The 12882-nt window shown below is 45.7% G+C and overlaps 1 protein-coding gene across 2 annotated transcripts in view; it reads left to right on the forward strand.

The window, feature by feature from the left end:
* The window catches only part of WIPF2 (WAS/WASL interacting protein family member 2), a 60697-nt gene that overhangs the window by 42001 nt on the left and 5814 nt on the right, over positions 1-12882 (forward strand). Inside the window, exons 6-8 of one of the 2 annotated variants that reach the window (XM_077459835.1) lie at positions 508-1125; positions 3673-3882; positions 12617-12718. In XM_077459835.1, coding sequence (XP_077315961.1) covers positions 508-1125; positions 3673-3882; positions 12617-12718 — 930 coding nt within the window. Of the gene's footprint in view, positions 1-504; positions 1126-3672; positions 3883-12616; positions 12719-12882 lie in introns of both variants that reach the window. The other variant, XM_077459834.1, reaches the window with a different exon arrangement.

The following is a 12882-nucleotide window of genomic DNA, read 5'->3' on the forward strand; positions in this document are numbered from 1 at the left end:
TCCAGAATTCGGGCCCCTTTGTCCAATGCACCATGACTTGGGAGCTGGAGTTTCTGTATCGCGTGACCACACCAGAGCCAACTGAAGAAACATTTACAGACCTCACTCCATTTTGGGAGCTTTGGTATTGGACTGTCACTGCTAACAGGCTTTCACCAAGCTTTAAGTGGAGCTCATGCTTATTGAGGCCCGTTGACAGCTTCTTTTAAAGTGACAACCGGCATTTTCATCAAAAGCAGTGTTTAAAATTCCCACACTGAAGCTAAATGATGCTTAAACGTACCTATATCCAAAAACAAACATTTTATATATTGCAGCTTAAAGCTTTATCTTTTTTTTACCAGCTGTATACAGCATAGGTAGGAAAGGGTGGGACGGAAGCAGCGTTTCTAAGCAAACTTATTTGTAGCTTTCTACGTTAATTTCTTAAACTAGGTTCCTTTTAATACAGCCGGCAGTCTCTGTCCTTCAGGCAAGTGCTTAATTTCTCTCTCTTTTTTTCAGAAGGTCCATCTGGTCGCTCCCCTCTTCAGGGTTCTGCAGCAAGATCAGCTGCTCCTCGCCCCCCAGTCTCTGGAGGTAGACCGCAAGATGACTCCGACAGCGGCAGCAATCGATCCTCACCACCAGACGTTGGCCGTGCACACAGACCGTCCCTGCCTGATCTCACACGACCCCCCAATACAAGCAGTCCTGGCATGAAGCACAGTTCTTCTGCTCCTCCACCTCCTCCAGGCCGGAGACAAACGGGACCTGCTCCTCCTCCACCACAGGATGCCAAACCATACAACAGGGACAAGCCCTTACCGCCAACCCCTGGACATCGTGCCCCTGCTGCACCTCCAGTAAAGCCCCCACCCTCTCCTGTAAATATGCGAGCCCCTTCTTCCCAGGGACAGCCTCCTCCACCACCACCTTACAGGCAGCCTCCTGCTTCTGTCAATGGACCACCCAGTCCAATAAATGACCAGGCACCAGAACTCCCTCAGAGGCACAACTCACTTCATCGAAGACAGGCTGCTCCAGTGCGAAATTTGGCTCCCCCTCCTCCTCCTTCAGCCAATCTTTCTCCAGGTGGTCACAGGCCACCACCTCCAAATAGGGATCCCCCAGGGAGAGGACCAGGTAAGCATTTCTTTAAACCTATGTTAAGGTGGAACTAAAGTCCACGTGGTGGGTGGGCTTTTTCCGTACTGTGCAAGTATGAACAGTATATTTGCACATTACGCCACACTTGCATCCTAAATGTACTGGATGATAAGTCTCTAAACAACTTCTTATGTGCCTTTTTATATATGGCTAAAATCGGTTTTGTAATTCAGTACTGAAAATATAGTACAGTAAGAAGGTTGAAAGTATTATATTGCATTCCATTTTCCATTACCAGGGCTCAAAATTTCAATTCCTGAGCCACTAGCCAGGCCTTAAGAGTTTACTCACCACCAGTTGCCCCACCCAACTCCTCCCCTCTCCTGCCCCACCCAATTCCTTCCCTCTCCTGCCCCACTCCTAAGCCAGCCCCACCCCTAAGCCTGCCCCTAAATACGCTTTTGTAAATTATCTCCTAAAATTACACTGTTAAATGTTTTAAGCAGAATTAAGTTCCAAAAATAAATATTAACAACTTTAACAATATTAACATAAAGCATATCAGTACCCATCCATGCAGCCTCACTGTGCCCATTAAAATGCACTCTCACGGTGCCTGTGAGTACAGCCTTGCTGTGCCCCATCGTCAGTGCCGCCTCGCTGTGCCCATCATCAGTGCAGTGAGGGAAATGTGTTCCCTCGTGTGTTTCTAATGGTGAGGGGATGGGACTGGCTGGAGGAGGAGAGAGATTGCTGCTCCTAATTACTAGAAACAGCAGATTTGCCTTTCTGGCTCTCGTGCCCCTAATCGCAGCCATGTGCAGCAGGCTCGCACATGCTATGGCTCTTAAAGGAGCCAACGTACCAGTACGGCAATTTGCGGGAACGAGCTGACCTGCCGCCATATGACGGCTGGTCGGCAAGTGGTGAATGGAAAAATAGATAGATGGATATTTTATATATTTTATGCTTTTTTTTTTCACACCCACTTCAAACTTTTGCACATGTGTATATATTGTCTTGTACATACAGGCTTGTCTACAGGCATACCCCACTTTTAAGTACACAATTGGGTTTATTTACTAAAGCTGGGAAGTGCAAAAATCAGGCTCACTTCTGCATAGTAACCAATGAGCTTCTAACCTCAGCTTGTTCAACTAAACTTTGGTAATAAAACCTGGAAGCTCATTGGTTTCAAGCAGAAGGGAGCCTGATTTTGCACTTTCCAGGTTTAGTAAATAAACCCCATTGTGTACCTAAAAGTGGGGTATGCCTGTATAAGAGCAGTGTGCATAGCAAAGTTTCCCAAAACATTTTCAGCCAAGTTTGAGCAGTTTTGTTGAAGCCTTTAAAGCAGGGGTCTGACTGGCGGACCTCCCAGCTGTTGCAAAACTACTAGTCCCATCATGCCTCTGCCTGTGGGAGTCATGGTTGTAACTGTCAGCCTTGTAATGCCTCATGGGACATGTAGTTTTGCAATAGCTGGAGGCAGCCAGTTTGAGACTTCTGCTAAAGCACTTATCAGCCACAGATATAAATGCTGGCTTTCACTTTTAACAAGCTTCTAGCAGGCTTTCAGTGAGCTTTCACACAGCTTGAAACTTGGTGACTGTTGTCAAATAGAAGCTTCTTTTAAGTAATAGCTAGTGCTTCAATCATCTGTGTTTTTGATATCACTAAATCTGGCCTAAAGGTTGCATTACGAGCAGTGAGGCGGCATGATGTCGCCTCCTCACCTTCTGATTTAAATCCTGTAAATGCCACAATACCATACCACAATTGCATGTGGCTACAGCCTGGCTCCACTGACATTTATTGGTGACTTTTAGCGGTGATAACACCCACTGAATGCGACTTGCTGTTTAGTTTTTGCCGCACCCATGACTTGTAGACAGCTGCAAATGGCTGTATGATCATGTTCGGGGGGTGATGAAGCTGCAGCTCATCTGCCTGTTTTTTGTAGGCTAAAAGCTTTCTGTACACACTGCTTTTTTTTGTCCAAGCTGTAGCCCAGCTGTCTAAGGCCTCATATAGGTATAACTTCTCAAAGTAGTGCTAGTGTTCCCGCAATCCATGCCTTAAGGGGTGTATACACTTTGAGAAATCGGAGAAAAATTCCTTTACGAGGCACGAGCATTCGATTTTTCGTATAGTGTGTACACAACTTTCGACACCCGATTCAGATTTTGCAAAATGTTTCTAATATGTGAACAGAACTAACGATCTTTATTTAATGTGTACTGTTTTTAGTAACAAAGGACTGCGCATGATCGGAAACAATAAACAGCAAAAAAGGCCTTTGTTGTGTGAGAATTTGTATACATTCTTTCCTTTCTCGGTTCAGACTTGTACACATGTCACAAAGATCAGCACCATGCAGCTGTGGCTTCTTACCCCCTGGCTGATAACCCCATTCTTCCAAGATGTTTCTTTAGTCACTTGGCTAGGGCTCCATTACAATAAAGGGTACTTTTTCTATTTATAAAAAGTTATTGTTTGCTATAATGGTATGTCAGGAATTTATTTAAAGCCAACATGAGTGTTATGGATATGTCAAATTAAACCTTAAAAATTATTTTGCAGCTCCTCCACCGCCACCTGTAATTCGAAATGGAGGTCGTGATCCTCCCCCTCCTCCTCCTCCTTACAGAATGCATGGTGGAAGCGAAGTTTCTCAGAATCGAGTCAAGCCACCCCCACCTCCCTCTCGAACACCATCTGCACCACCTCCCCCTCCTCCTCCTGTGAGGAATGGGCACCGGGACTCAATGCCTGTTGGCAGGTCTTTTGCTGGTAAGTGTGTTTTACTTTCTGCACAATTGTGCGTGGCATTATCACTGTGCACAACAAGCAGTTTCAGTGGCATCCCAGTGCACCTAGCTACCCCAATGCCCTCATCTGAGCTTGCTGTGCATTGTGATGCTGTCTTGTCAAAAATGTTGCAAGTTCATTAAAACTGTGTTGTGCTGGCAGCTCATTTAAAATTAATGGAATATCTTACTGCAATGCATAAAAAAAGTGCGCATTGACGCAATACTACGAACCAATCTAAATGGGCCCTGAGAGCCCATTGTTAATATTCTTAGAGGTATAGCTGTATTTTATCATTTGCATCATCTAGCGAAATGCATTGTGACTCATGAAAATGCAGTAGATGCACTTCACATACAACTATGTGACACTAGCTATCAATCTTGCCATAGTGCTTAATTATATTTATTTTTTTTAAACCCAAATAAATGGTATTAAAGCAGACTTTGCCCTAACAAGCAAGGACATCTTTAAAGATGAGCCACTTGCCTGTCCAGGGATCCCGCTATATCGGGACCCCTGCCAACTTTTATTTTATTTTTATTTTTTTCCTTTTTCCAATTGGGTCTCGGGTGCTGCCACTGCTGATCTCTTTAGCCATAATCATGGAACACCACTTGCAAACTGTAACATTTATGTACGTATTGTGGTTGGCAAGTGTTTAATTCCTTTTTAGGCAAACCTTGCTTGCTTTACTGTACTTCACGGGGACACCGAGCCTTAGTCGTTACTATGTGGGCAGACAGAAAGTTCACTCCCTATATAACCCCTCCCAATACTGGGAGTACCTCAGTTTTTTTCCGCCAGTGTCTAAGGTGTTGGTCACGAGTAAAGATGCGCTATGCTGAGCTCTGCTGGAGTAATCTTTGCTGGGGCAAACCTTGCAGCCGGATCCGTTCAAAGTGTCTCTTTAGACCAAATTGAATGGTACCCGGGCCTTGTGGTGGAAGAAATGAGGTTTAGCCCGTAACGCTTCTCTTTTTGAGAGCTGGACTCTGGGATCCAGTGCTTTGGTTTGTTTCAGCCATAAAGCTTCCTGGTTGGGGTGCTATACAGGTCCAAGGGAGTGGAAACCCAGATAAAAAGGGCCCGGTCCTTGAAGGTTTTTTAAATGGAGCCTGCCGTCAGGGGTGAAGATTGGGTCTGTTTGGTTTTACCACAGAATCCCTGCAGCGGGATAAGATAAGTGGAGATTCCTAAGAAATCGACATTTTTCTTATGGATTTTCTCCTTTAAATGTCATGCCTAAACTCACTGCCGGTGGCTGTAAAGAGCACGTACCTTGTCATGCTTTCCATATCTCACTCTGTGTCAGCAGAAGCTGCAGGCTTCCTCCGGCTAAGCAGTCCCAAGCCTTCAGTAAGATGTTGGAGGGTGGATTTTTTTCTAAAACTCCCCCCCACCTGGGCAGGAGTTCTCTCCCCTCCCAGAATGGGCAGGGGGAGCCCAGAACAATCAGTGGATGCCGCTCCGCTCTTCCACCACCTCAGCACGGCGGTTCTCCATCTCCTCTCTGACACCCTCCCAACACACACAAACACGCACACAAACTGACCTCGTCAGATCGGAGGCCGGCTTGCACGAAATGGTCTTTTTTGAAAAGGGGAGTGCGGTAGGAAGACGGAGGGGGAGTGGCTTAGCACGGCTTTGGCATGCCTCAACCTCCACTGCACGGAAGCATAATAAAAAGCTCCATTTGCAGGCTGACAGAGGGACACGAGCAGATGGGGGGGGGGAATGTAAGTTGTGACACAGGCATTCCCTAGGCACGTTTACTGAGCATTAATAGCAGCGGCAGTTGCTGGACTATTTGCTCAAGCAGTGGTGCATTTTCTTCTGGTATCTCTGCGTTTGTGCATCTGACTATGGTCAGAAGAGGAGGTGAAAACACCCCAAAAAAGGCCCCAAAAGTGTCTCCTTCAGGCTCTAAGGACCCTAGTATCATCTCTACAATGCCATCCTCCCCAGAGAGTTCTGGGGTGGCTGGTCAGGGTGAGCCATCAGGGCCGTTGGGTGTTGCAACGGTTTCCAACATCGCAGCCCCTGTCTATATTACTGAGGAGTTTTTTTCCTCAGCTTTGGTGGGACTGGAAGAAAGGTTAGCAGCTTTAATCACATCTTCCCAGAGTGGGAGAAAATGCGACCGGTCCCCTTCTACTACCCCAGAGCCTCAAACGGAGGAACTGGGGGTGGGAGAAGATGAATTCCCCTCAGGGGACTGTGAAGATGACTCCTCTTCTGAGGGGGTCAATTGCAGAAGGACCTCCTTCAGCTTCACAGTCTGAAAGAGTGCTGGTGCAATCTCTTACTGAAATGGTCCATATCACATTTTATGCTACCCTTAACTGAGTCGGTTGGTAAACCCACTTCTTTGGGTTCGTTAAAGCCTCCTCAAGCTTTTGCGTGCCTTTTCCTGTCCATTCATTGCTGGAGCAACTTATGTATTCTGAGTGGGATCACCCAGATAAACATTTTTTCCTCCTAAAAAAAAAAAAAAAAAAAAAAAAAAAAAGTTCTCAGCACTTTATCCCATGAAGGAAAAATGCACTGAAAAGTGGGAGATACCAGCAATTGACGCTGCTATATCCTCTGTGAATAAAAGTTTGACTTGTCCGGTAGACAGTGCTCAAATGCTTAAGGATCCAACTGAAAAATTGGAATTCCTGTTAAACACGTTTTTATTTGGCAGGTTCAGTGACTGGGCTGGTGCATATGCGTAGAATCCTATGGTTGAAAAATTGGTCAGCCGAAGCGACATGCAAAAAAAAACTCCTGGCTAGTTTTCCTTTCCGCGGTGATCGGCTGTTTGGAGATGATTTTGGATAAATACATCCAAAAAATTTCTAGTAATTTCTTTTGTCAGTTAAGAAAAGGAGTAAACTTCTTTAATTTAAACAAGCTCCTTCTCCAGTGCCAGGAGCATCAGCCTCCAGGCAGTGAACGCCCTCCGCCATTAGGTTCAAGAGGTAAACCTCAGGGTCAACCCTAGGGACAAAAGCAGTCTTGGGGAAGGAAACCTACAAAACAAAAATACTAAAACCTCTTTATGAAGGGGCGACCCCGCTTGCTCGAGTGGGGGGGAAGACTTCTGCAGTTCTCAAGGGTCTGGCAGGAGGAGTTTTGAGACAGGTGGGTAATCTCCACAATAGCTCTAGGTTACAAACATAGAAAGTCTCTTTCAAGCATTGGACCATCTGTTGTCTCAAAAAGTGATCATGGTGATCCCCATGGAAGAGCAGGGGTTGGGGGTTTTATTCAAACCCTTTCACTGTACCATAACCAAATGGAGATGTCGGACCCATTCTAGATCTCAAAGATCTAAACTGGTTCCTCAATATCCGCTCTTTTTGTATGGAATCAGTCCGATCAGTTGTCTCCATCCTACTAGGAAGAGAACTTCTGGCGTCAATCGACATCACGGATGCATACCTCCATGTGCCTATTTTCCCACTCACCAGAAATATCTGTTTTGAGGTAGAGAAACTCAATTTTCAGTTTGCAGCTCTGCCTTTAGGTCTAGCTACTGCACCATGGATGTTTGTAAAGGGTCCTAGCCCCTCCACTGGCCAGATTAAGGGCTCTAGGTATAACCATGATAGACCAGTTGGTAGCCCGCTTAGACTTTGGTTTTTGATATGGTCACCACAGTCAATTACCTGGAATATCTAGATTGGATTCTCAACCTAGAGAAATCTTCCTTAAAACCATCAAGGAGATTAGAGTACTTGGGTCTAATCATAGATGCAGCCCAGGAAAGGCTATTCTTGCCCCAGGCAAAGATCAGCGCCATAAAGTAGCTGATTCAGGTGGTCGGAGCAAAGAAGAATCCTTCTATTCGACTTTGCATTAGGTTATTGGGAAAGATGGTGGCTTCATTTGAGGCTGTTCCTTACACTGTTTCATTTGAGACTACTGCAAAGCAGTATCCGATCGGCTTGGAACAAGTAAGTCCCAGCTCTAGATTTCCCAATGCATCTGTCTTCTGTCTGCAAGGGTGCACTGGAACCTCAGTTGGTGGTGGATAACCAAAAATCTGCAGAAGGGGAAAATCCTTCCTACCAGTTACATGGAAAGTGCTAACAGATGCCAGCCTTTTGGGTTGGGGAGCAGTCCTGGAAGAGGCGACTGTCCAAGGGAAATGGTCCAGAACAGAAAGGACCTTGCCCATCAACATTTTAGAGATTTGGCCAGCGTGCTTGGCCCTGAGGGCCTGGACATTCAGGTTGCAGAATTGTCCTGTCAGGTTCCAATCCAACAATGCCACAGCAGTGGCATATATCAATGACCAAGGGGGCACAAGAAGTTGTGCGGCCAAGAGAGGTGAATCATATCCTAACTTGGGCAGAAAACCACGTACCTTGCCTATCGGCAGTGTTCATTCCAGGAATCGAATTGGCTGGCGGACTACTTGAGTTACCAGCAGTTGTTCCTGGGAGAATGGTCCCTTCACCCCGATATCTTCCTGGCAATATGCTGGATGGGGGGATCCTGGACGTAGACCTGTTTGCGTCCAGTTTCAACAAAAAGATCAACAACTTTGTGTCAAGCACAAAGAATCCTGTAGCATGGGGAACAGATGCCTTGGTGGTCCTGTGGGATCAGTTTTCACTGATTTATGCATTCCCTCCTATTCTGCTGCTTCCACGACTTTTTTTGCAGGATCAAGCAGAAAGGGAAGTCGGTGATTCTTGTGGCCCAGAAGATCTTGGTATGCAGAGATCATAAAGATGGCGGTAAGGGACCCATGGACCCTACAACCACATCCAGACCTAATCTCACAAGGTCCAGTATTCCATCCTACCTTTACAAACACTAAATTTAATGGTTTGGCTATTGAGACCCACATTCTGAAGAGGCATGGGGATCAGTTGTATCTACCTTGATTAGTGCAAAGAAACCGGCCTCCAGAGTCGTATATTAGTCTGGAAGGCATATGTTTCCTGGTGTGAATCCAGGGGTTGGCATCCCGAGTACTAAGTACTATCGAAGGTCAGGTCTCGGCCATATCAGTATTGTTTCAACGACCACTTTCTTTGCATTCTTTGGTCCGTAGCTTTATACAGGGGGTAACGCGGCTTAATCCACCGGTTGGGTCACCCCTGAACCCTTGGGACTTGAATTTAATTCTGTCGGCATTACAGAAACGGCCTTTTGAGCAGATATAACCTATTCCCTTTGTTCTTTTGACAAGGAGGCTAGTTTTTCTGGTAGCCATATCTTCTGCAAAAAGGGTATCAGACATGGGCGTCCGCAGAACTTTTTCCAGGGGGGGGGGGGGCATAATTTTAGGATCACCCATGCACCGCCCCTTTCCGACAATGTCATTATCACATTATCATGGTCAGAGACTGCAGACATGGTACAATCCCTAGGATGAGTAATGGATAATGGCCAACAGGCCCTCTTAATAGACCCAGCGAAACTACAGGCAGTGATCCCTCTGGCTGGATGATCGCTCACTCTGGGTTCCACCGTTCTCTCATCTCTCTCTCTCTCTCTCTCTCTCTCTCTCTCTCTTCTCTCTCTCTCTCTCTCTCTCTCTCTCTCTCTCTCTCTCTCTCTCTCTCTCTCTCTCTCTCTCTCTCTCTCTCTCTCTCTCTCTCTCTCTCTCTCTCTCTCTCTCTCTCTCTCTCTCTCTCTCTCTCTCTCTCTCGCAGTGTGGCTCTCTCTCTCTCTCTCTCTCTCTCTCTCGCAGTGTGGCTCTCTCTCTCTCTCTCTCTCTCTCTCTCTCTCTCTCTCTCTCGCAGTGTGGCTCTCTCTCTCTCTCTCCGCAGTGTGGCTCTCTCTCTCTCTCTCTCTCCGCAGTGTGGCTCTCTCTCTCTCTCTCTCTCTTCTCTCTCTCTCTCTCTCTCTCCTCTCTCTCTCTCTCTCTCTCTCTCTCTCTCGCAGTGTGGCTCTCTCTCTCTCTCTCGCAGTGTGGCTCTCTCTCTCGCTTCTGCCCTGCACACTCCTCGTACTTTTTCCTGTCGCACTCTCTCCCTCAGCTTCCGTTATGGCCAATAGGGAAGCAACAGAGCGGGCAGAAAGCTGGGCGAGGAGCCTGGTGAGAGCCGTCATCTCTTCTTCCTGACAGGAGAAGGGGAGGGGTGACCAGGGAAAACCTGATAGCCCGCAGCTCACCATTCTCTTGTCACAGCACCGCCGAATTCTCTGCTGGACTGAGCAGGGAAAAGAGCCCACAGTCGCACTACACGGATAGGGGGGCTTGACAGCGCCTTGATGGTGTCACCCTCTGGGGGGGTTGCACATGGGTGTGGGCTGCCCGCACCCCGATAGCGAATTTTAAGATCTGATTCCAGGGGGGGCACTTGACCCCCCTTGCCCCTACCTGCGGACGCCCATGGTATCAGAGTTGGCTACTGTTTCTTGTAAAGAGCCATATTTAATTATTCACAAGGATAGGGGGTAGTATTGCGTCCTCATCCTAACCTTCTACCAAAGGTAGTGTCAGGTTTTCATCTAAACCAGGATGATGTTCTACCTTCATTTTTTTTTTTTTTTTTTTTTTTTTTTTTTTTTTTTCAGAACCCTGTTCTACGGAAGAAAAGTCACTACATTCTCTTGCTGTAGTGAGAGCAGTCAAATTCTACTTGAAGGCGACTTCTCAGATTCGAAAAAATTATGTTTTGTTTGTGTTGCCTGAAGGTTCTAAAAAAGGACAGCCAGCATCAATATCTACTATTTCTACGTAGATTCGGCAAGTAATTGTTCAAGCTTATGGTTTGAGGAGGAAGATTCCACCTTTTCAAATCAAGGCGCACTCTACCAGGACTGTTAGTGCTTCATGGGCAGTGCATCACCAAGCCTCCCATGGCTCAAATCTGTAAGGCCACAACTTTGTCTTCAGTCCATACATTTACCAGATTCTATCAGCTGGATGTAAAAGGCATGAGGATATCGCTTTTGGGCGCAGTGTACTGCAAGGAGCAGTATAAGTCCTCAGGTCTGATGTCACCCTACTTTTGTTTTGTGTCTTATTTTATTTTTTTTTTTATTTTATTTTTTTAGGCATGCATCAGCTTGTATAACAGCAGTTTGAACAGCAAGCCTTTTATAAAGCATTATCAGAGCTTTCAGCGAACTGTTTAAAACTTTTAACCTCTTCACCACGGCCGCACACATGTGGCCTCTCAGTGTGTGGGGCCTTCGAGCCAAGCAGCCACATGTATGCAGCCCTGTATAAACCACTACCTGCATTGAGAGCATGCTTCCAGCACAGTGTTTGGCGGTTACCGGAAAGCTCCTGATGCATACTAACAATTGGGAGCTTTCCGATCATGACAGCCAATCACAGCGGTCACATGACCCAAATGCATGCTTCTTCCTCCTGCTGTTTAGAACCCTTAAAGGGCTGGAAGGAGGCTGGCAGAAAGGGGTTAAAGTACCATTCAGCTCCAGTTTGTAAATGTTAAAAACAGATCTTAATGGGAGTGCTAATTGCCACGCAGAAGGGGGTGCTTTAAAGGCTTAAAGAAAGCTGCTTGAAATTTGCCAAAAAACTTGCTGTTCACACTGCTTTTATAAAAGCTGATGCCCGTGTGAAACAGACCTAAGGCCTCATTTAGCCTTGCTTTAGCATCTGAAGTGTGATCCACATGCAGGTCGCACTTCAGACAGCGATAGACACAGTGGGGAGGTGTTGTATCGCCTTTAAAATCACGCAGTTGTGCGCGGTCGTAGGGTGGCACCGTTCACACACTGATCGCGATGGGGTATAATTCTGGCACAAAGCATCATGGCCACTGCATATGTACGTCCCACCAGCAGCAACAGGGAGTGGTTGGGCTTCGATAAAAATACAGCTCAGGCACTGGGTCTTGCTGCTCTTCAATCACAAGTGTAAACCAGCCCTAAGTGTAACATTCATATTAAATCATGTAAAAGCTTTTAAATTCTTGTGCGTCCTGTGGTACAACAGTTCAGTTTTACTGTGCAAAATGACCTAACCAGTCTAAATTATTCGTGTCATTTGTTCCTTGTGATACTAGGAAATGGGATTTGTCACCAAGACAGCAATAAAAATTGTCACAAGCTTTTAACACTCTCACTTTGCTAAAATTTGCTTTTGTATTTGTTTGAATTCTAGTTAGAAATGTATCATCACTTCCTGTCCTGGGGGAAAAAAAGCTTGTGAATGCCTAAGCACCGATTTGTATTCTAAATAACAAAATTAAAGGATCTGTAGAAGTCTGAAAGGGCCTTTTGTCATAGATAAACATTTGAAGCAATGGTTGTTCTAAACTTACATTTATGCACGTGCATGGCTTGTACGTTTTAGAGGAATACGGTTAACCATAGCAGCTAATTGTATTTCATCGCACAGGAGCGACATCAATGACAGATTAAGTCTCATTGGAGAAGTGCATTTAACGCCTCATTTTAAGCCTTCATGAAGAAGAGTGTGTATTTAGACCCTAGGTTTGTCATCACCTTCTCCAGTGTTGTGCACAATGGCTTTCTTCACATGGGCGATTGTGTACATACAGTGGATGCCTGTGGCAGGTATCAGCGGGGCTGAGCAGAGCCATCTATGTTCGCATGTATCCACACACCCAGTTGCATAGTTACCTGCAGTTATAGATGGACATCCAATGTTGGCCTTAAAGGATCCTATTACTTATGTACCTAGGGTATTCTAATGCCCAAGGAGGCGTGTTTTATATAATAATTGGTGACTGAAAACTGCTACAATAACCTTTTTAATTGTGTGTTGCAGATGACTTTGAGTCAAAATACTCCTTCCATTCAGTGGATGAATTTCCTGCTCCAGAGGATTATAGACCTTTCCAGAAAATCTACCCTAGCAAATCGATCAGAGGTGAGAAAATAGTTTATATCAATGAAAGAACTATGTGCAATCACCCAAAGCAGGAAGTTGCATAGTCTTTGATATCCCTGGCCTTTCTGAATAGCTGACATAGCTTCAAGCTGCTGCACATGATTATTTTCTTTTTCATTATGTTTTTTGGACTGACAAACTCC

The sequence above is a fragment of the Lithobates pipiens genome, unplaced genomic scaffold (genome assembly GCF_037356315.1).
Source record: "Lithobates pipiens isolate NorthernLeopardFrog02 unplaced genomic scaffold, aLitPip1_a1.2 Scaffold_28, whole genome shotgun sequence".
In the NCBI taxonomy this organism is placed as follows: Eukaryota; Metazoa; Chordata; class Amphibia; order Anura; family Ranidae; genus Lithobates; species Lithobates pipiens.